The 24,710-nt window shown below is 37.5% G+C and overlaps 1 protein-coding gene across 1 annotated transcript in view; it reads right to left on the minus strand.

The window, feature by feature from the left end:
* Positions 1–4,166: 4,166 nt before the first annotated feature.
* LOC124156609 overlaps positions 4,167–24,710 on the minus strand; it is a 146,131-nt gene continuing 125,587 nt past the window's right edge. Inside the window, exon 5 of the mRNA XM_046531255.1 lies at positions 4,167–4,928. Within this exon, the coding sequence (XP_046387211.1) occupies positions 4,901–4,928 (28 nt within the window). The 3' untranslated portion in view covers positions 4,167–4,900. The remainder of the gene's footprint in view (positions 4,929–24,710) is intronic.

Genomic DNA, 24,710 nt, shown 5'->3' on the forward strand with positions numbered 1-24,710 from the left:
TCAGAAAATCAAAACTCCATGGCCGACGCCACATATCGCCTGTTCCGGCGACTGAAACCAACAGGTAAATCACCCATCGTATATTCAGTTGCTGATTGGTTAATTAGGTTCTGTAAATTTCCTTAAAGTTTTGTCTTGAAAAATGTTGTGGCCATTGCAGTTATAACTATTGTTGATCGCAATCACCTCTCCCCCCTTTATCTTTTATCTTGCATACAAAATTGTGGGAAAAACCTGTAATGTGATCATCCACTGTTTGCTGGGTTGCGCAAGTTGTTAATTTACTGTGTTTCATATGATTTGACAAGGGAACTTTAATATATTGGGTAGGAAAATTATATTCAGCCAAAAAAGGGAGTTTGAGCCTGGCATACAAGGAGTTTCAGTCCAGCTAGCCAATGAAGTTTCAGTCTAGCTATCCAAGGGAGTTTCACTTTAGTTGGCCAAGGGAGTTTCATTGAAACAGCTGGAGTACTTAATTGCACTGCTACTGCTCTGCCATCCCTCTTCCAAACTCCACTGGTTTTGTTTCAATATCAATGAAGTTTCAGCATAGAAGCAAGGCAGTGAGTTTCAAGGTTGTTTCAGCCTAGTTTCAGTCAAGTTTCAAGGTAGAAATTTTTACTTGATATATATTGCATTGACTTTCCTCTGTTACTCCCCTTGCCTACATGGAGGGAGCAGTATGCGTTTGAGGGGGTGGAAGGGATGGTTAAGAAGGCAGTTAGTGCTATTACAGCAAGCACACTAATTCACTCACTCACACTAAACAAAATGCAGCATTCACAGATCCACAATTCAACCCATGCCAATAGCCTATGAAAGTGGCCAATGAGGTCATATATACGAATCTTAAAACAATACTCCTAGCCAACGTACGCTTGTCGACAACCTGAGAACTAATTAGGTATCATCTAGTATCCTGGTGGACAAGCTAAGCATTTTGACTACGACTACCTAAGATCTAAGCCGATACGACCTTATGCCCTAGTAGACTGATTCCTACGCTCCTGCCTAAATCCCACCAAAATCTGTAAAACAACAACATAGTACGATAAAACACTCAACAATGAAAAGGCACGCACGCACAGTCCAGTAATAAAAAGAACACGACTACGGAGCTTCTGCTACATTTCTTCGATCTTGGTTTACAGTTCGGTGCACCTCTTGCCAAGAGAATGCGGTTTTCCGCAGTGTCACCTGTTGCAAGAAAAAAACATCAACTTTGCTGATAGTGAACTGTCGCATACTTTTTCACTACAGTGTAGTATATTATATCCAGACAAGTTTGCATAATGGAATTCAAATCAATTCATTCTGGGTACGATATTTGCAGGTGACTGAATTAGTTGATTTTAATTGTGTCTGAAAATGTCCATGTGAATTAAGTTCTAGCACAATAATTTCCTAAACATTTCATGGCTGCTATTCTGGATAAGCGTTGCAAAAAATAGCATATGCTATTCTGCGGGTCATTATTGCAACGACCCCGTATTCAGAATGAAGCGTAGTAATAATTTTGTTCGGAATAGCAGCATGCTATTTCTTGCGTGAGCTATTTGGAAGCTCCGCCCCTTCCCGTATGAAAAACTTTCTGAACAGTTTGCGCAACCAATGAGGGAGAAGATATTTTATATATTTTTCTGTATTTTATGGAATATTGACTTGCAATTACAAATAATTGCTTCATTTGCATTTAAAAATTATATTAAACCGTGGATTTATATAATATGCTTTGAAAATCCCGTTTAGGAAATCAGCTGATTGTTGTTGTTTTGATAATATCACAATGGCTTCAGACAGGTGGGTTAGGTCATAATTTTACTGTTATAATGATGATTTATCGGGCATAAATATTGAATCATTTACCTATATCCGATCGGTCCTTTATCGTGAGATATATGTTATGCGAAATAATCATTGAAACCTAAATATGTTTGATTTTCTTCGTAATTGTCTTAGGCTTCGAAGTCTGTCTGTTCGTTGCATGTCAAAATAAATATGTACCAACTTTTATTGCTTTGATCGTGACGATATAGCTTTACTGTATGAACTAGAAGCTTTCGTTTCTAATACTAGCTTTATATTATATGACTCCCTAATTTCAATTCATTCTCTGTTTAGGAAATGAAGTAGGTGGCAACGTCACCGCTGTGCTTTCATGTAATATGATGGAATAGTATCAATATTTCAGCTGCAGATTTGGAAAAAGCAGAGGGATGTGATGGTGAATTTGAGGATGGATGGAACAACTGTGAAAAAGTGAATCGTGTGGAAAGTGCTGTTGTGTCACTTATTATTGTTTTCGTATCAGCTGATTTTAATATGCTCACTGAAATTTTTGATAGACCCTGAACTGTGCCGATATACTGAAACTTAATTGTGTGAATAACTTACTTGCCTATAGAGGAAACAATTTGTATTGAATTCCACATGATATATATTGCATTAATGATGTACATGGATATTCCATTAAACGTTTGTGGCGAATCATATTTGTTCGGAAACTTTATTGGTGTTCGGAGATATCCTTTGTTTTCAAGCAAGTAATTCAAGTCGACTGCCCGTGTTATAAGTTTGTAAATTTTAAGTTTTAATTGTAGAAGGTAGCGAATAGTGGGGAAAATAATTTCGACTCGTTGTATGTATTTGTATATACTGTCCAATTGAGGAAATGAACGGCTGATCAAAGTATATGGTATTATTATGGTAATATATGGTTTTCATTGAAAGCTATAACTGTTATTATATTTGGCGAGTTAGTGTGTTCACACAAGCTTGAAATTTTTCAAGAATCGACCTGATAGCCTACATTGAGGATATTTTTAGTAGCAAGTCAAGTGATGAAATAAAATTATGAGTTGTAAATATGAATAAAACACGGAAAATTTGGGCTAATCGTAGTAATTCTTTGCATTAATTGTTATTGTTTTCGTACTGTCGATGAAGCAAGCTTGAGCTTCATATATTAAGCTCGAATGTTAATTTCTAACCAATTCACTTAACTAGTGAAATATTCATCACTTATGCTACTATTATTTAATTAAAATAAAGCAGATAACATTTTATTTTTGGCTATTATTCCATTTTTCAATGCTTGATTATGTTACTTTAACCTCAGAAAAACAATTCGACATCGCAATGCGCACGTTTTCAGGGTTGCAATACCGAATAGCTCGGCCTCGAAGACTGCGTAATATTATAGCAAGCCTACCGGTTGCAATTCGCCGTTCAGAATAGTGAATTGCTACGGGCCTATGCTATTCTGAGAATTACGTCTTCCGGTGTAGTAAAAACACGAATTGCAACCGTTCTGAATACCAAATAGCATAGGCGTTGCAATACGCTATATTATAGCAACATCGGTTGCAATATCGGAGAATAGCATAATGCTATTCCATCCAGAATAGCAGCCCATATACTGAAATTCATTGTAACATAATTTCATTATAAATGAAGTTTCATAATATATTTTTTATTCATAATTTAATTTGGGAATGTATCACAAGAAAAAAACAAACAATTTGGCTGCATGCCAATGAAGGTTAATAAATGCTAATGATTTCAGAATTTGTCCAATTAGTGAAGACAAAAAAATGAATAGGCAAGAAAAAACTGGAATAAAAGATAAGTAAAAACTAGAATGATTTTAGTGCAAATTGGATTTGATATTTATTGGGAAGGAGAACACATTACTTACACAAGAAGCAAGAAATAAATTATTAGATGAACAGCACTGGTGAGGAGAAGCAACAGTAAGATGAATAGGCAGAAGGAAATATAAGCATAGAAGCAAGGGAAAAAGTTATCCCAACTAAGACTATGCTTCAACACCATACCAGGAGCAGGTAAAGAAGGAAGTATAAGAGAAAAAAAACATAGAAGCGAAAAGTAATGGATTGGCTGACTTTACAATTGAGTGGAGAGTTGCATCAAACCATTCTTAAGCTGAGTAGCGACGATGATTGATGAGTTTTAATTTAAATTTGATTAAAAAAACAAGACTGAAAAAGATCCCTTGCATATCCGTTTTTGGAAATGTAAGTACATTATCAAAGAAAATTCGTACTTATGATTGGAAGACTATTTGTTGTTGAAAGAAGAATGTTTTACTGTACCTGGTTTGATATTTATGTAAATTTTTAATTCAAAATATAAAGGCTTAATGATCTAAAGAATGAAGTCTTTAATTTTCATGCGAAGGACCAATACATGTTTCAGTATAAATAAAAAATAAATTAAAGTCAATCTTACCACGAGGTAACTGCACCCTCATAAGCCAGAGCCATACTGTCTTTTACCTAGCTTTTCCCATAATTCCAGTGATGTGAAGAATGGAAAGAAGTTAATATTATAACTGGCAATCTGCATTTTAATGTTGTGTAGACAAAAATACAATTTTGTAGTCAAATACATAAAGTAGCTTCTATGAAATATCATGATAGATATTGGTTTACTAAAAAATGAAGTTGCAAAGTTTCAAATGCCCAAAATAGGGCAACATTATTTAACAGTCTCTTTAACATTTAACACTCGTGTCATTAATTACTCGATAACTGCACTCAAAAATGTTTAAAAATTTAAAAATTTTTTCACCAAAATTTTCTTGTGTACAATAACATTTTACAGGAATATATGGTACACAGATGTTGCAACAAATAAGAAATAAAAATGTGAGGTAAAAATAATAGAACATTGTAAAAAATCGTTTTGACATCGCTAACTTTTACCATTTGAGTATAGTATTAAACTAGAAAGTAGTAGTTGCACATAAATACACATAAATTAAAATGGACCTTAATCTTACTTGTCAGTTGACCTTTGTCTTCCGATCTTGAAATCCAACGATGACTTCCCTTATTTCATAAATGTGTCCACTTAGGCAGCTGTCTTCCGTCTTCTACTCTTGATAACCGGGGATGACAATACTGTGGACAGTAAATAGTAGTCGTAAGTGGCCACATACGAAAATGAAAACCCTTGCATTTAAATCCCAAAAGCTTGGCAGACACATTAGACCAACATACAGGCAGATCTTCAGGCTAAAACCATGTGAAACTGCTACTTCTGTACACTGCTATGGATTAGAATGCATGCCAAAAATTTCTCCAAAAGGCTTAAGTAAACGCATGCTGTAAAATTGCCTAGTTTATATTAAGGTACTATTTTGGCCCTAACAGCCCAAATGAGAGCTGCATCTTCCACAGTGTCCTTCTGTGACTTCTCTGTCCCGTCCACTCCCAAAAATGTAATCGGTCAATCTTCGGTCAATAAAAGTCATTAACATCCCCTCCCCATAAGGGTCTTCCACTTCTCCATTCCCAAAAATGTCATAACCTCAAGACACACGACAAGGACATTGACCTCTCTACCGTCGAAAAGGTCGTTGATCTCTCCACAGCAAAAAAGTACCTCCTCGCTACCAAGACGGTCATTGACCTATTAACTACCAAAATGGTTAATTGACCTCTACACCTCCTATTGGTCATAAACCTAACCACCTACAAATAGGTGTTTGGCCTCTCCGTTCTATAAAATGTAATTGACCTCAACAATACCAAAGAGGTCATTTGCCAATCCCACTCCCAAAAAATTCATTTACGTCTGCCATCATATAAAGATATAAAACAACTAAAACATAAAAAAGGTCATTGAACTTCCAAACCTAAATAGTTAATTGACATCTCTACTTCTAAAAGGATCGTTGACCGATTAGTTACCAAGAAGGCCATTGACCTCTCCATATCCAAAATGGTCATTGACCTCTTCAATCTTAATAAAGTCAACCTCACTACTAGATACAAGAAAGGTCATTGGCCTCTCATTTCCAAACAGATATTGGCCTCTCCGAACGATATCATCAACCTCACTATTCAGAAAGTGTCATTGAACTCTCCTTAGCCGTAAATGTCAGTGACCTCTTCTGCTTCAAAAAGTTCATCGACCTCTCCACTATGAAAATAGTCAACGTGTTTAAAAAATATTATAGAACTCTTCACTACCGAAAAGGTCATTCACCTTTACAATCCGAAAAAGGTGAATGTTTTCTACACTACCAAGAGGTCATTCACCTCCCCAATTATGAAAAGGTTATCATCCCTACCAAAAGGTTCAATGACCTCGCCACCACTAAAAGGGTGTTTGACCACTCCAATCCTGAAAAGGTAATGAAAAACCTTAAAAGACCAGAGCGTTTTGGTAGCGAGGCAGTCCTTTTTGCTATGGAGAGATCAATGTCCTTGCCGTGTGTCTTGAGGTTATGACAATTTTGGGAATAGAGAAGTCGAAAATCCTCATGGGGACGGGATGTTAATGACTTTTATTGATTGAAGATGTCGATTACATTTTTGGGAGTGGACGAGACAGAAAAGACAGACAAGACCAGGTCATCAAAAATCAGACCTTATCAATGCCTAATTGCCAGAGACCTCTCCAATACCAACAAGGTCATTGACCTCTCCACATCCAAAAAGTCATTGACCTTTCCTTCCCAATTGTCATATGACTCCTCACTACAAAAAGGTAAATGTCCTCTGCTAACCGAAAAAGGTCACCCGACCCCTTAATACCTAAGAGGTCATTGGACTCTCCAGCCCCAATTCAACTTATTCACTTTTTTCTGAAAACGAAAATCAAGTTTAGTTTTTTCACCTTCGGAATGGTTCGCAATCAGTTTTTTAGCATCGCATTTTTCTACCAGCGCACTGAAAAGAAATTTTCAATTAATATTCACTTCTGTTGTCTCATTTCGTATTTTTCTTCCGCAGCATTAAAAACCAGTTTTTCCTGAGATTTTTAACCTTCATACTATTATGCCGCATTTCTACTTCCTCGCTCATATCGGATGAAAGACAAAAGAAAATTGAAAATTTTGTTTTATCAATTCGTATTTAATTCCTGTGCATTAAAATCGTATTTAATACAAGAATGCCAGTATATTATTTTGAATTTTTTTCTAAATGACCATATTATCATACGACGTATTGTCATTTCTGATTATTCTACTTGCGCACTAAAATTAAGTTCTAATAAATAATTTTCACTTCTGTGTTTTCGTTCGCATTTTCCTTCATGCGCGCGGAAATCGTGGCAATGAAAAGAATTTTCACTTCTTATTTATCATTTCGTTTTTCTTTACTGGAAATAAAATAGAGTTTAAAACAGGAATTTTAATTTCCGTTTATTCATTTCGAATTTTCTTCTTGCGCAATGAAATCGAGTTTATAACAAAAATTTTCACTTCTATACGATCATTTGGAATTTTAAATCCACCTCCGCAATTAAATCGAGTTGAGAAAATTTTCACTTCCGTATTATCATTTCGCGTTTTCTCCTAAGTAGTAAAATTTTGTTTAAAAATTTCACTGACATTATAATATTCAGCATATTTCTAACTACTAACTAAAATTCTTATGGATTTTGACTTCTCTATAGTCATTCCGTTTTTTCCCGTGTCTAATATTGTGTTCATAGCTATAATTTTCAATTTCGTATAATCGTTTCGCATTTTTATTCCTTCGCACTGGAAATGTAGTTCATAAAAAGAATGTTCACTTCATGATACATAATTTTTCATTCATCGCTTCGCGTTTTTTCTAATATTTTCAATTCTGAATTATCATTTTTAAGTCGAGTTTATAACAAGAACTTCATAAATCCCAAATAAGTCATTGACCTCTCATATCCCAAAGACGTCAATGACCTCTCAAATAACAAAACGGTATTTGACCTCACCAAAAAGGCTAATGACTACGTCTCTACAAAAAAGATCATTGACCTCTTCGCTACCAAAAAGGTCTTTGACCACTCCAAACCAAAAGAGTTCATTGAAATCTCCTTTATAAATACATATAATATCGCGACGTGAAAAATCTAATGCCAACAATTAAAATCGCCGCAGAACACATATTGTTTTCATTCCTTCGAAAATTATGAATATGAATTATGAATGCCTTTGTAAGCTTCTTCGAAAGAGTACCAAGTCTACAAACTACAAAAAAGTAATTTGAGGTAAGTTGGAGCCAAATCTGTATTTCACAAAATCATCATCTCAGATCTCATAAGGCAACCCAGGGTAATATATAGGTCAGCCCAGGTAAAAGTTAATTCCATTACGAATAATTTAATAACAAAATGCACAGTGCAAATAACATGATTTCACAATTTCTGCCTAACTTTTCCGTTTGGTAAAACAGATATTTTGCATTTATATAACTAATCAAAAACACTTAAACCTAATGTTTAAATTAAATTTGAACCATAGCAAAAATTACGAAAAAATTACCGGCCCCCTTAAATCGACCGCGAATCTGAACCAGCGCATCGAAGCAGTGGTGCCGACTCCATGGGGCCTGAGGGGGCCCGAGCCCCCTCGAAAATTCGTTATGGGGGGAGAAAAAGATTTGTCAGGCTTGTTGATTTTCCCCAAAATGTCGAGGTATCAGGGTTCTAATGTTGATCTTATGACTCTTCTAAAATGGTATAAAAAAAAACTTTAAAACTCATTATTTATAAAGTTTCCCGGGGCAAGACCCCATAAGCCCCCATATGAGCTCCCAATATTTTTAATGCTTCGTCACCCCTGCATCGAAGGCTAATGTTCCAATGAACACGAAATCAAAACGAACGTGAGATCCCAAATGAACAGCTGGAATAAACGAACGACCTCCAAACCATGAACCTCCTTGGAAAGCGAACAGCTTCCGATAAATGAACACCAGTTCCAAACATTGCTTTTCATGGGCGTTGGAACCGTTCAGCAGGGGAAAGGATACTTCGGGAGAACTCCGCGACAACGGTCACAGGCATTTAGTTTCGAAAGCGACCGCTGCAGTTTGAATTCGAGGGGAAGTTGTTTGAGTGGAAGGGGGCATCGAGAGCGAAGAAAAGCATGGTGTGGGAAGAAGACTGACTGACATGAGCTCCTCCCTCTGCGGTGTCAGATTTCGCTCCGCTGGCGGTCGGGATCTCGGATGGCATTGGGACGCCTCGAGTTTTTTGTGCATCAAAAATGTGTTTTGCGTTGGTTGCTCAGCCCCTCGGTCTTTTGCTTTGGGTATTTCCTGCATTGAATTCCGCTCACTGTGTTCAGGGTCTCTTGTCTCTCTTCATTCTGCACTTCAGTGAATTCGTCGGTGCATCGAAAATAAAAAACCGCATTGTAAGATCATTAGACGACAAGATATGACGAGAGATATTCCACGTCGATAATCAATACTGCACAACCTAAAAGATCGTAACGAGAACGCGAGAGATCATACATCACTTTCGTATATTGCCGTTTCATTTTTCTCGCTGCAATTTTTTATTGCAATCAATCACAAAATCCACGTTTTTATCACTTCATTACTGCTATTTGTTGTGTACTTCAATTCTAATTTAGTTCTAAGAAGGCAACGACGGAATTATTTCTAGTACAGCTGGGATGAATCCAAAATTACCTTTATTTCGAACGCTTCAACTGCAATGGTGAAAAGCTAATAATTAGGAAAAATATCATAAAACTCCAAAATTTTGACGATGGGCGAAACTCAAAAGAGTATTCTATAAGAGATATATACGTGATTATAATGAAATTCATTACAATATAGTTATATCTATATATAATCTATAGTTATTAAAGGTGAAGTCCCCTGAGATCCTGCCAATTTCACTTTTTTCTTAACTGTCAAGTCTCTAGCGCTGTCACCGGAATTAAATTCTTAGTAAGCTCATTTTACTCTCATATCCTCATTTTATCTCATTCATTTGAAAATAATCGGGGAAAATGAAAGTCGTGCCTTAGATTTTTATCTTTTCTAGGAGAAAAATTTCGACTCTGTTCATAATTGGTGGAGGTAGGTATTTAGAGACCACCTGTGGTATTATTAACTTCATGTATTGCAATCTCATAACCCTGTTGGAGTCCCATGACTAAAGCCATGTCCGGAAAAATTTGGCCCGCATGTGACTCGCAAAACAAAGTGGTTCGCGCGGCTGTTAGCAAATAATTATTTTAATGTATAGCATATTCTAAGCATTTATAGAGAGAGGGTCGTAGTTAAATTAGTTACAATTTTAATTAATTTATGAAATTCATGATGAAGAAATTGCCCTACAAAGCTAGGTATGTCATATTTGCGATAATCCGGAAAAAACCAGTGGCGGGGGCCGGAGGTTTCTGTTGGCCGCACCGCGACATACAGGGATAAATACCTCACCATACTTAGGGCCGATTTCACCAACCTCTCTTTGATCGGCGATCAGTTGATCGGCTTCAATTTCCTGATCCGAGATCAAATCTCGTATCCGTTTCACCAACATCTGATCCTTGATCAATAATCAGAATTACTTGATCGGCAATTGCGTAGCATTATTATTCTCATAGATTTGTAAGTAGCTTTCCTATTGGCTGTCTACAGCACATTACAACGGCATATGTTATTACCTACGTGAAAACCGCGAATTTCCAGTTTAAAGGACAAAATGTCCACAGAGGAAGCCAATAATTTCTCTGAGTTGGAGGAATCTCGTCTCGTAGAACTGGTAGAAACGCATTCAAATATGATGCAAAACAAAAGACCAGATGCAAATACATGCAACGAGAGAAGCATGGAAAGCATAAGCGTAATGTAATGAATAGAAAAATAGCTTTGGAAAATAAAAAAATATAAATTGAGATAAAATAGGCTATCCTAGCCAAAGTGATGGAAAATAAATATATCATATTTCTCAAATCCTAGGTTTTTATATCCTAAATCATGTCATCAAATCTAAATCCCAAGTTATACTTTTTGTGAATTGAGGTAAAAAGCGATTTCTGTTATTTATCTGCAGGATTAAAATGCTATTAAGTGTTTAAAATAGATGACATTTACCATTAAAATTTTTATACTCAGGTAAAATGTAAAAACGGGGAGAAAACCATTTACCACGAGGAACTATGCTATGGTTTTCATGAACGAAGAATTTATTTTTAAGAAAACTCATAAAATTATGCCATTAATTAAGGCTAGTCAAACAGCTGCTCCTGTGGATCCATCATTTCCCTCTCCCGTAGATTGATGAAGATTCAAATCGGCATTTTGAATGACTACCTTCTCTTTGAATATAATTGAAATTTTGTGTAAAACCCCAGTAGTCACAATGATGAGGAATTATGTATTTTTTTCATTCTTAGTCCAATGGAGAGGGAAGGAAACCTCCGTTTCAACACCCCAAAACCATGGGCGTACCCAGCGAGGTGGCTGCTGCTTCCCCCCCTCCCCCCGCAAGCAAAAATCACAAATGTCTTTAAGAAAAATAATATTTTTTCAAGCAAATAATTTTAAAAATTAAAGAAGAGCTGTTTCCTTAAAATTTTAATTTTATTCACCTTTTCCATGCTTAAATCTTACCTACAACTTGAAATACCATGGCTTAGGGTGTCCCAAAAAAACCGAAAGTTTGAAAGTTGAGGGGGCATCTCCATTTTCCTATGCGAATGCATAAAAAAACATCCCATAAAAATTTTCAGCTCAATCGGACAATATTTGACCCTGCCGAAACGCTTTCAAAGTTTGAATTTTTGAGTTTTCCAAATTTCATGCAATGTTGCCTAGCTCTAAGGGTCTTGGGGGATTTAAAATTATAAACCTCTGAAATAAAATGCTCTCTTACTATTATACTGTCACAATGCGGATACAAAAGCACTGGGAACAAAAAGCAATATGAAAAACTAGAGTTTTTTGCCACTTTTTTCATACATTTCCCTATGCCACTTAACAACTAGTGACAGATGTTGCCTCTAAGCCTCATCATTTATCAATTTTTTCTTGACTAGAGAATCTTTTATTAATTGAACTCCTCTCTCTGCAGTATCATTAACAACCTTAAGGTGTTGAGCTATAGATAGGCCCTTCTGATAGTCTACGTCACTTTTCCATGTGCACGGATCTCGCGACAAAAATGTCGGCGAAATACCAATAATTTTGAAAAACTTCACAGAATTTTTCGAAGCGAAGTCAGCGAGAGTCAGCTCACTAATAGGTCGATTAGGCGGAAGAGTAGCCCGAGGTGCGTCATCATAAGACCCCTCATTGTCTCTGATTGATTCCGCAATGTCTCTTTTTTCGTCGTCAGAAATCATTTCATCGAAGAGGGCCCTACAAATCAAGTTTTCGGAAAGATACCATAGATGGTTACAAAACTTGGCCAAAGCTGCTGCGTAGTGAGGGTATTTCTTCCGAGCAAGGACTTTAAGTTGCTCAAGATCCATTCTCGGAGCGCTCACTGACAGGTGTACCATGTTTCATAAATGCACTTGCAATGAAGCAACACAATTTGAAGAAATTGTCACTGTCATGTCTCGACTAACGCAATTGCTTGCCAAACATCCACGTTTTAAAAGAGTAGAGCTTATTCATTCACCGTGATTTGTCAGTTGGGCCTGGGGGCGAATCACATACATCTCTTTCTTGGGAACCACACCGCCCTACCACACTATACACAACTCCAAAAGTTCTTTGTAATCGTCTCGAGGATGGTGGTTCTAAAATAATATGGGGCATAATTTAAATACTAATCCTGAGGATGGACTTTAAATCACCCTGAACATCCTGATATTTACCATTTACGAACGTGCAGCTGAAGAATACAAAATTTGATAATGCCATCTACATTTGAAAAATCCTTCAAACAGCCTCTTGTCGTTCCCGCTGTACGGTAAGCGTCTGCGAAAATCTGGAAAAGCATGTGAGTAAAAAAAGCTCGAGTAAACATTTAACAAATTATATATTCTTTAAAGTGACAGGTACCTTTGTATAATTTCGGCCATTCTTTGCGCAAGGTGTCAGTAAACGGCAGTACAGGATTATTACTTGTTCCCATCAAGGAATCGAACATGGCACCAATCACAAGTTCAAAAATGTGGTGTCGGCATGCAAGGTATAATAGTTCTTTGCCAAGTTGCTGCTGAAGAAGTGTGCAAGCTCCGTTCCATCGGTCGGAATTTTGATTAGTTGTATCGAACACCATGGCAATGACCTGACTGTCTAGTTTCCAATCCTTGATAAGACCTGCGACTGCAAAGGCTGTGTTGAGCCCGGACCCGGACGCCAACTCCGGAACGCCTAGAAGCTGCTCTATACCTTGCCCTGTGACCAGCACAGGCAATCGATCGGCCAGTTTGTTTTTTATCTACAATCAAAATATTAAGTATCACAATTTTTAAGAGAAAGTATGAGTAACAATTAAGTTTTTTTAAGTAAACAATCAAGTTAACAATTGCCGCCATAAAAAGAAAGTATTAATACCTTCATTGCTTGGAAGTAATTTCCCATCCCAGTGCACTGCTAAAGGAACTTGAGGGTCTTGCTTGATAAGCCTTACTGTCTCGGTCCTTTTATTTACTTTCATTCTATGTAGATGAGATTTGGAAGATACTAAATGGATTTCATCCCCTTTGTTATTTCTCCCTTTCTTTTGCCATATTGGTCACCCTTCCCGCACCCGGAAAAAATTACCTTCTTCCGAATCCGACGAGCTTGTCGTGATCATCGCAGACATATGCCGAACGAGGTCCACTTTCTCAGCCAATATTTCCTTTTCTTTCTCATGCAGTTTTTTCCTTAAAAATCCTCTTCTTGAAGTCTCTTGCGGTTTTCTAAACGCTTACACCACTTTATATCAATACCCGCCAGATATGCTTTTCGATCAGTTTTCATAGATATGTAAAACAACTTATCCTCCTCCACAGTAATTTTTGAAAGGGCGTCTTTGCAGCCGATGTCAAACAGACGGTCGAGAACTTTGCTGAATTCCTCTCTTGCGGATACTGACTTCTCCTCAAGTAGTTTTATTTTTGTCTTTCCCAAGGGCACGGTAGTTCTCGTAAGCTGTCAGGAGCTTCGTAATGGCTGCTCGGACCTCCTGCGTAGACATATTAGACTTTCCCCACACAACAAGTAACTCTTTGATTGTAATCCTTGCTACATCTGCCGCTGACATCAATTCTGGAGAACAGTGTAGGTTGTAAAAGAAAACTTTGAGAACTTCAAGCAGCGTTGGGAGTTTACCGTTGCCGGGCAAATGTTTGGACTCATTACCCACTAACCACACACTTGTCGCACTTCGCATAATCGGCGTACCCTTCGACTTCACGCTCATTCTGGCCACCGTCGAAACAGCCTCGACCTCGGAACACACGACAATACCTCACGTTCTTAGTTAGTGCACAACACTAAACTCCATGAGTGACTGATAGACTAAGCTGGGATACTTTTAACATAAACAGAGCGATGTTCCGAAAGCGCATAACTCGAATCTCAACGCGACACGGCGGGGCCATTTCAGCAATATGCCCTCGACTGGCGCTTGGCGGCCGCAACGGCGAGCGGGACTTGTAAACACACCGAGTTGTGGCTATAAAGCTCATTTTGACTCAAGTGTTGCTGTCAACGACTATAGAGCTAGAGGAGATGGTTTTAACTTAAAATTGGTTGTTTTTTAACGCTCGAGCCTCCCGCAGGGTAGGCAACATTGCATGCATTTTGGAAAACTCAAAAATTCAAACTTTGAATACATTTCGGCAGGGTCAAATATTGTCCGATTGAGCTGAATTTTTTTAAGGGATGTTTTTTCATGCATTCGCCTAGGAAAATGGAAATGCCCCCTCAACTTTCAAACTTTCGGTTTTTTTGGGACACCCTAACCATGGCTAGCCCCCCCTCCCCCCCATAGTTTTGATCCTCGGCAGGCCCTTGCCCAAAACAACGTTCAAATGGGTTTGGGCTTTGCTCATGAGCAAGGATGTACTTCCTCTCTCCTCTGTTTACAGTGTAACAAGGGAGTTAGGAGGTATGGCCAGAAGGGATATCCGCCATCACCTTATAAATACTCATCTGGTATCTCTGCACTTTAAACTTTAGCCCTCAAATGAAAATTTTTGAAAATATTGCTCTGGTAAACAGACCCAGGGGGTCTATTCTCGAACTCGAAGCTCCCGTCGTGGTAGCTTCGAACTAGCTACCAGAATTGGCTACCAACCTTATTCTCTAACAGGGAGTAGCTTTCTCAGACCGAGAATTTCTGGTAGCTTTCTCAGACCGGATATGGGGTATGAGAAATATTTCGTGCGAACTCAGTTTTTACTCTTAGAACCAATGAAATCGCTCGTTTCATTTCGTAACCTACGGGAAAATCATAATGTAGTCGTTCTCGGCTGACTTTTTCTTCTAGTTGAAATTAATGTGCTTTGTAAATTACGAAATGCTGAGTGCCTTCAGCTTTCATAATAATATAAATACGTAGAAATAATTATATTTGGCTAAGCGGCTTTTATATCAATTCAATAGTTTCGATCGATGCAGCAGTTTATGTCACGATTGATAATCATGTAGGCCATGTAAATATAATGAAGAGAAAATGTTAGTAAACTACCAACACATTAAACCAATGCTATCACATTGTCGTTCTAATTCCCGAGAACTTTACACTCAGCGCTCCTTATGCTTTTGCCTGTTTGATGCAAAAATTTTGATGACCAACTGTTACTGTGCAGAGATTGTTCCTTCTTGCACTGCGAGAGAATATCGCAATAACATGTGCATACGATAAATGTATATTATTTCGGGAATATTTTCAACAAAGTTAATGGGAAGGTGGAGAAAATTATGTTTGAAAGTTACGTCATTTCACTCAGATTGGCCTAAGCAATCATTTTAGGCTCACAATATGCTTCAAACGATATTTACACAAAACTCTACTGTCGTGCCGTTCTCACGACGGCTAAATTAATATTTAAATGGTTTTATGAATAAGTATTATATGCCAACCGCCAAGCTTGCACTATTGCAAGCGAGGGCGATTCATTAGAACTTGACCATCATTATGAAAAAACAACCTATTAAACGTAGTTCCTTCTCCCAATATTAAAGTAATATTATATTATTGTTTTTGTGATGACTTCCTCCGTGGGCTTCTGGAATATCCATGGCTACACTTTCTCAAAATTCAAAACAAATACACCAACTTAACTACTGGCACTGAAATTAAATGCGTATATACGGCCAAAGACACACAAATGAAAGCAGAATGATATCATGAACACATTTATTCATTGTAAGAGCAAAAAATTTATTAATAACTATCATGAAACACCTTACATTGCATTATAACACAATAATATATCCACCTCTCTACGGTCTGCATCTATGTAACACTAAACTCTCTTCACACAATCACTTCACAACAAAGATCGTTGCTAATAATGCACGGTAAAGTTTATCATAAATGTATAAACACTTGCAAAAATAAGACATCCATCTCTGTGCAGTGGATACATTGGCATTGGTAATGATTTCAACGCATCAATTTGTACCGTCACTACAACAGTCTCTCGCAACATCAATAATAATCACTCTTTTCGGGGTTTTTCTTCTCACTAGTAATGACTTCATGCAAAATAAGATTTCACGTGATATAAAATGATTGAAAGCAACATTTTTCTTCTCCAAATAATGAAATCAACTAGCTAACGCGATCGATAGTTCACTCCGAAACATATATGTTTAGTCACGAAATTTGTCACTCATGCCCACTACAGTGGAACCTCGTTAAAGCGAGTACGGGCTATAGCGACACCCCCGCTATTACGAGGGATAGCCGATGCACCGTCAATTGACCCTATAATAAGCGTGTTAAAAAATTCGTTTTTACGAGACCCTTTCGGCGTTGGCTCTCGCCATAGCGAGGGTTTCACCGCCGGAAGACTTTATCAAGACTCCTTAACCTCTGGAACTGCTAGCGATCTGTTAGAAATGAAGTTAATGGAGTGCTCAGTCTCAAATTTATGTGGTAAACTGTCGTTCGATAAATATATTGATTGACAAAACAATGCTTTCCATAATTCAGTGCGGCGCTTATAAATTGTTTGAATAGTTAGTCGTTATTTGAGTGAGGAAATTTAGTGATGCAAAAAACATCGCCTTTCGTCTGGATTTATGCTTACGTTTATCGGATAGATGTTTATCTGTCGCCGCACCACTCCTGTTCCTGTATATCTGTTCGCAACAGGTATATTGGCTATTATTTGCTCCACCTCCGGTAAAGCGACAATTCGCTATAACGAGTGTTTATTAGTGCACCGTGGGGTGTCGTTATATCGAGGTTGCACTGTACTTTGTTAAGAATACAATAATTGAAGGCTTCAAATAATTTACGCAGCATTCCCGACCTCATTAAAGAAAATAATTACGCAAAACAACAAAAATAGTCAACACTTTTCTTGTTTACCACTCAATCGCTAGCCGTGTCAAGAAAGACTGATGGGATAGAACAAAAGATTAGCGACACGCGCCACTTGGTTCACGGCGGTTCATAGGAATTCGGGAATTCCCATGGCCCTATGGGAATTCCCTATGTATTTTGATGGTAGCTAGCTGAAGCGCGGGGTTCGAGGGCGCGCTTTGCGAAGCTACCGTGGTAGCTAGTTTGAAGCTACGGAAGTAGCTTCAAATCCCATAGAGAATAAGGGTTGGAGCCTAATAAGCTACAGGTAGCTTCTGCAAGCTCCCTTCGCCGGAGCTTCAGCGTTAGAGAATACAAGTGGGAGCAAGTAGCTTAATTAAGCATCTTTCCACCAGAAAGCTACCGCGCTTCGAGTTAGAGAATAGACCCCCAGGCCACCTAATAAGTATGAGGAAATATGTATTTTTTTCATTCTTAGTCCAATGGAGAAGGAAGGAAACCTCCGTTTCTAGAGGGTAGGGGAGCAAACTGCCTGGGCATTGATAGAAAATTAGGACTTCTTATTTCCAAATAATTCCACATTTTTCCTCCAGGTAAAGTTATTGGGATGTGCGTGCAGTCTGTTGCCCCAATGATGCCTGGGAATCCAGCAATCCCAAAAAATTCTTTTATTCTCCCAAATTCCTCTCTTCCACTAGGAAATTGTATAAATTCTTGGTACAGCATTGCTATACAAAATGGGATCTTTAAATTATCCTGCAATGCTTGATTTACTCACTCTGAGTAGCTCACCAATTACTATGTATCTACAAAAACTTTGAAATTGCAGGAGCCTCATAGCTTCCTCTTACCTAATCATATAATTGTATATTGCAACTTGAGGCAGGTTAAATGAGTGTCAGCTACATAAAATAAATCTCAGTGTGAAAATAGAATGTCAATTAAGCTCATTCAGACTATAGTTTGTTAGGCAATTTACAATGCAGGGTAAACATTTTTAATGAGACACAATCAAGAGTGCTATTTAAGATATATTGGAGCAATTTATTTAGAAATTTTAAAATTTATTTTCAACATAAATATCAAAAGTGTACAAGAGAGTAAATATCAAGAAAAAACCAAAAAAATATATCAAGAGTGTCATTTGGTATCCACTGCTACCATTGAATTATTCTCACCACCACTACTGCCACTATTGAATTATGATTAAAAATAGATCTGAAGGATGTCATATTGCCATGAAGAATTTATAAATATGTACGTAAAAGGTTGGTAAAAATTTCAATCGCCTAAATCAGGTCAATTGCTCCCTAGGGAACTAGCAACTGACCTACCAGTTACATTTGGTATCTTATTATTGTTTAGTGAGAAGTATATCGCAATACATAATTGCAATAATCTGTATTATTCATTTTAATAACAGTCTAGCTACTAGCTATGTGATGAGCTACACTTTTAGGTGTACATAATTATTTCAAGGCCTAACTCTAATCAACTCATACAGTCATTACAAAGGTCATAGCATCAAAAAATTCTAACAGCAATTTTTTTCTTTTTATTTTATTCACTTGTATTATATAATGATAACATGTGAAGATTATAGACCAAATGAAGAAAGAGATTGCTCCATTTTCAGGCTTTGATTTAAAAAGAGAATCCTTAACATAATTTCCGAACATGTATACAGAGGATGGTTATGATGAAATGATAACAATAACGACACAACATAATAAACTAATGAAGTATATACTAACAAAGCTGCAGTATATATCAAGCTATAATTGATGAGTGAACAATGTAGCTTGTTAAAATTTATACTTCCCATATCTAAATTGTTGTGAACCATCACATACTATAGTTAAACAACACTGTTTTATACTAACACAATTTATGAATTTGCACCCACGATCTTACCTCACATCACATACCTGACATCTATTTATCGGTTCGTTATATTAGGAGCGACTAACTCATCATGCCAAAGAATTCATGTAAAATAAATTGTGATATACATCCAACAGCAGTCAACAAACATTTTGAAGATACATTACTCAAAAACAATTTAATGTCATTGATACATAATATACTTAATTGAAGATTATGGTAAAAAATCTCTAGTTTACATTGCCAATATCTTATTAATACCACAGCTGTATATGTAATGTATGCAATGAAATTGTCGATTGCCATGATTTTACACCTTAACCCTTGTATTTATTACTATGCTGAGTATTCAATAGGTAGTAAAGAAAATTAATATGATTCTTTCACTGGTTTATGATTAGCCATTTATTCAACTTTTACATAACATTGTGGGTTATGTGACACCCTCACCTACATCACCTTTATGAAGTAAGGTTTTTTAAAGTGCACAACTATACATTAATCATCTTTACGATACAATTAAAAAACACTATTACCAGTTTGCTCCAAATCCTGTGTGGCAGTGTTATCTGAGCGCATCACTTAGCTGAATATGACTAACACCTGAGCGTACAAAATGAATAAGACTACATCGTTCATTACTTCATATCTCTTGACCATTAATAAAATCTATGACCATTAATTAATAAAATCTACCCAGAATTTATAGTACCACAATATAGTATTAACATACCGTAATACCATTATCTTCGGTTACCATTAAAAATCATGAACTATTTTCATATTTGCCACTGTAAAAATAATCAGCGAAGGTTATATTAAGTTCACTCATTAAATTTCTAATTAAAATGTGTCATGTCAAACATCACCGAAAGGCAATGCCAACATCGATCAAGCGAAGGATGGGACACATAATCTTGAAGATACTTTTTCAATGGTTTTGATTTGTATGGCCATCACACTTGATTTACACACATGAAACTAAAATGCGAAAGTGAACTCCTTATGTAAGCTGAGGTACCAAAATGCTTATCTTGAAATCGAGGTTAACTTATGTACTTACATAGAAACTTGACGTGACTATTATCATACGCACCATATAATTAATTCTACATACTATTTACTCTAACAGCAGCACTGATATTAATACTAGCTAATATAATAAATGTATTTCCTCAAGATAATATCCTTCTAACAAACAACTTGAAATTTAACGTTACAAACCTTCGCAACTACTGACCGATTGAACTACCATTTGATTCCATGCAAGTATACTTTATATCACATACTATTACCGCACACATAGCATTTATAATAAAACGTATGACTTAAATACAAAACCATCGACGAAACAAGACCGACAGTAGTAATATCTTCCAACAACATACCGGTGTCTTCATAAACAACGCCAATCTCAGCGTTACGATATTCGTTACTCTCATGTTGAAAACCCGCTAAATTTAATTACCGTGTGATCAAGCCACTCAATTTAACTGAAGGCTTTCCGTCACGTAGAACCTCGGAGCTATTAAAAGCTATTCCACGGGTGATATGGATGATTCCTTCTGTTTCGGTTGTCCTGTTACGAATACGCTCTTGGAGGAAATCAACGGCAGGTTTGGATAATCTAAATTTCATTTTTAAACTCCTTATTCTTTCTATATATCATACGCGTTTTATTCCAAGGACCTGTGGTGTGCACGTAAGTTAAAATAATCTTGATGATTTCATTGTGTGGTATTCTCATGGTATTTTAATTAATATAATAACAAGGAAAAATCATTTTCGGGCCAAAGAAATGGTGGGAAAATAAAAGAAGTTTTACGTGAGCTTTATGTTGCGCAAATTATGCCGGAATGCGTCAGGTTACAATAAATAGTTGTACCGAAGTTGATGTTTTTTCATTTGAACAAACACTTTCCTCTCAAATATTTATCCCTAATTTTCTGCATGCCCACAGGACTCCTGGAGTAGTAAATTCTATCAAACCAAGTTTGCATAACAAGGTAGAGTTTGATAATTTTTACCAATCAAGCAATCACCTTCGTAAAAATAAATTATAACTTCGATGAAAGTTACCAAACTCAGAATCGTATAACATTACTTCAGTTATTTTTACCCAAATCTTTCGTACAATTGACCAAATTATGAAATATCAAAATGTGTGATGAAATATATCAAGAGCGTTTGGTAAAATAAATCAAGTGCTTAGTAATTTACAGCAGTTTAAGTATATTAAACATACTCCCTGTCACACCAGTTTGATAGTTTTAATCAAATCTTTTTTCCGTGTAGGGAGGAAGAAGTAGATGAGGTGTATGAACAGCTCCTGGAAATTATTAGAGACACACCGGGTAAGAAAAATCTGGTAGTAATGGGGGATCGGAACGCCTCAGTCGGTGAAGGGAGGCATAGAGTTTACATTACTATGTAGAGTATTTATGAAGGGAGAGATGGACACGAAAAAGGAGAATTTGGACTAGGAATACGGAACGAATGGGGGGAGGAAGCAGCAGAATTTTGCAAGAGAAACAAGTTATTCATCACAAGCACGTGGTTCAATCATCATAAAGGGCGATGGTACGCATGGAAAAGTCCAGGGGATGTGGGAAGATATCAAATAGACTACATTATGGTAAGACAAAGGTTTAGGAATAGTGAGAAAAACTCGCGCAGCTTCCCTGCAGCAGATGTGGATTCAGACCACAACCTAATGCTCATGAAATGCAACATAAGTTTCAAAAGACTCATGAAAGTTAGGAAGGCGAGGAAATTGAATATAGAAGCGCTGAATGGGACTATGAGGAGATAATACCAGGAACTAGTGGACGATAGTATCCGGGAGATTGGAAGTACACAAAGAGGGGTGGGATAATATGAAACGGGAATAGTCAAAGCGGCTGAGAAGTCAATTGGTTACGTTGACGACCGAAGGATAATGAAGCCTTGGGTTACGGAGGCAATGGTAAAAGAAATGGTGGAGAGAAGGAAGTGGAATGGACACAGAGCAGGGCAAAAGAATGTATAGGGAACTAAATAATCGATTACGACGTGAAACTAAGAGGGAAAGGGAGGGTTGGTAAAAAAAACTGTGAGGAAATGGAAAAGTTCCAGAAGAATAGAGAATTAGGCGCGTTGTACTCCAAAGTTAAGTCGCTATCGGGCGTCAAACGACGACAAGCCAAGTTAAAATTAAGGCTAAAGATGGGAGGATGCTATCTGAGCGAGAAGAGGTACAGAGTAGATGGAAGGAATGCGTGGAGGACCTGTATGACGGAATGAACAGACCAGAGAGATTGAGTTTAGAGAAGGAAAGTGCAGTGGAGGAGGGTAATCTTGGGCCGGAGATATTAGATTCGGAAATGGAGAGAGCACTTCGTGATATGAAGGCTAGGAAAGCAGTGGGCGTGGACAATATCCCGTGTGAGCTTCTGGAGAATCTAGGGAAGGATAGTAAGAAAAGGTTTTTCGAACTAGTGCACAGGATCTATGAGGAGGGATTTTGGCCGGAGGATTTCGTGAAGACGATCTTAATTCCGCCCCCAAAAAAGAAGAAAACTGAGGAATGCGGAGATTATAGGACTATCAGCCTAATATCGCATGCGGCGAAAGTGATGCTGAGGATATTGAACAGACGAATGGAGGCGAGGGCAAACGAGTATTTGGGCGAAGATCAGTTTGGTTTCAGAAAAGGGAATCCAACTCGTGATGCAATAGCAGTAATGAGGTCCCTCGTCGAGAGGAACCTAGAAAATGACCAGGACGTATATGCCTGTTTCCTGGATTTTGAAAAAGCGTTTCATAGGGTGAAATGGGTCAAGATAATGGATATTCTTAAGAAAATAGGTGTAGATTGGAGGGATAGACGACTAATTCGTTACCTGTATATGGCCCAAACTGTACAAGTGAGGGTAGCGGACGGAGAATCTGGATGGGCAAGCATTGGCCGAGGTGTGAGGCAAGGCTGTCCTCTAACGCCGCTGCTCTTTAGGGAAAATGTTGAGGAGATGGTAAAAGAAGCGTGGGACGAGTTGGAAGCTGGAGTGACAGTGGGAGGAATGATGTTTAAATCGGTAAGGTTCGCGGATGATCAGGCGCTTATTAGCCAGTCAGCGAGGGAACCACAGGCTTTAGTGGATTCGTTATTCAAGCGTTGCGAGGAGTATGAGATGAGGATTAAGCACAAGAAAACCAAAGTTATGCGGTTTTGTAACGCATCGTGAGCGAGGAATGTGAGATCGAAGGTAAAAGATGGTGGGGAAAAGTTTGAGCTGGTAGAGCAGTTCAACTATTTGGACAGCACATTAGAGGAAAACGGGCATCGTAGCATGGACATCAGGAAGCGGATTGCACTAGCAAAGGAGGCGTTCATGAACAGGAAGGAGCTTCTGAGAGGATCGTTATGTAAGAATTTAAAGAAAAGGTTAGTGAAGAGTTTTATTTGGATTGTAGCTCTCTACGGTGCGGAAACGTGGATACTGAGGAAAGAAGACGAGAGAAGATTGTAGGCATTCAAGATGTGGGTATGGAGAAGAATGGAGAGGGTGAAATGGACGTAGAGTAAAAGGAACGACGAAATGCCTGATATTGTTGGCGAGGAGAGGCATCTTTTAGATGAGATACGGAGGAGACAGAAGGCATGGATGGAGGCAGTACTTAGCGGGGAAGGGATGTTGAAAATCGTGTTAGAGGTAGAATGTTAGGGAAACGAGGGAGGGGAAGGAAAAGAATAGGATTTCTAGATAGATCGAAAGGGGGTAGGCCTTACAGTGAATTGAAGAAGGCAGCGCTGGAAGGAATGGGAGGCTCCCAGATCACTTCTTGAACACTCCATGGAAACCTATCTTAATCGGTAGAATACTTGTCTATTGCAATATGAAGACTAATGGTCTCAACCCCTGAAGACGCTAAAATCTTCTATTTCCAAAGAAATAACGTTAAATATCTTCTGATATTTTACATGCAGATTAAATGAATTTGGTGTGTAATTAAATTATTTTTTCTCCCCTGAGCATAAAATTCTTGTTTAAACGCCCGATTGTGCTATGAAAACTGAAGTTTTCAACGCCTGGCAATGATAAAATCTTCGATTTCCAAGCTAATGATGTTAAATATCTTCCGAGAACTTACGTTCTATTCCATCACATCTGGAGTATAATTATATTTTTCTAATTTCTTCGAGGAGTAGATAATTGTTGCTCATGTAACTGGTATGGTAACTGTGAGGTAATGGCACCTTCCTCCAATCTAGGCCCCTTTAATTCAACACGAATTTTATCTTCCCCATCTTCTCGTGCAAGGCCACCGATTTTTTAAAGATATCACTCGATATGAAATGAATCTCACACACCTAAAATTAACAAATAAGAAAATGCCATGTACATTACTCGGTCATTTCATTTCCAATTTTGGGCATTTTTTCGTGAGAAATATATCTAAGAACTAGGCTACTAAGTACAGTAGATAATTATATACCTCAATATTTTTTTAATTAAAACTAGAGCATAAGATAATTTGAGATGATGACAGTCGGACATAGTTAAATTCCGGTTCATTACACCACTCACAGTTGTAAGAGAAAAACGCATATTTCCATTCACGGCGGTTCAGACACAAACAAC

This window comes from Ischnura elegans, chromosome 3 (genome assembly GCF_921293095.1).
Source record: "Ischnura elegans chromosome 3, ioIscEleg1.1, whole genome shotgun sequence".
NCBI lineage: Eukaryota > Metazoa > Arthropoda > Insecta > Odonata > Coenagrionidae > Ischnura > Ischnura elegans.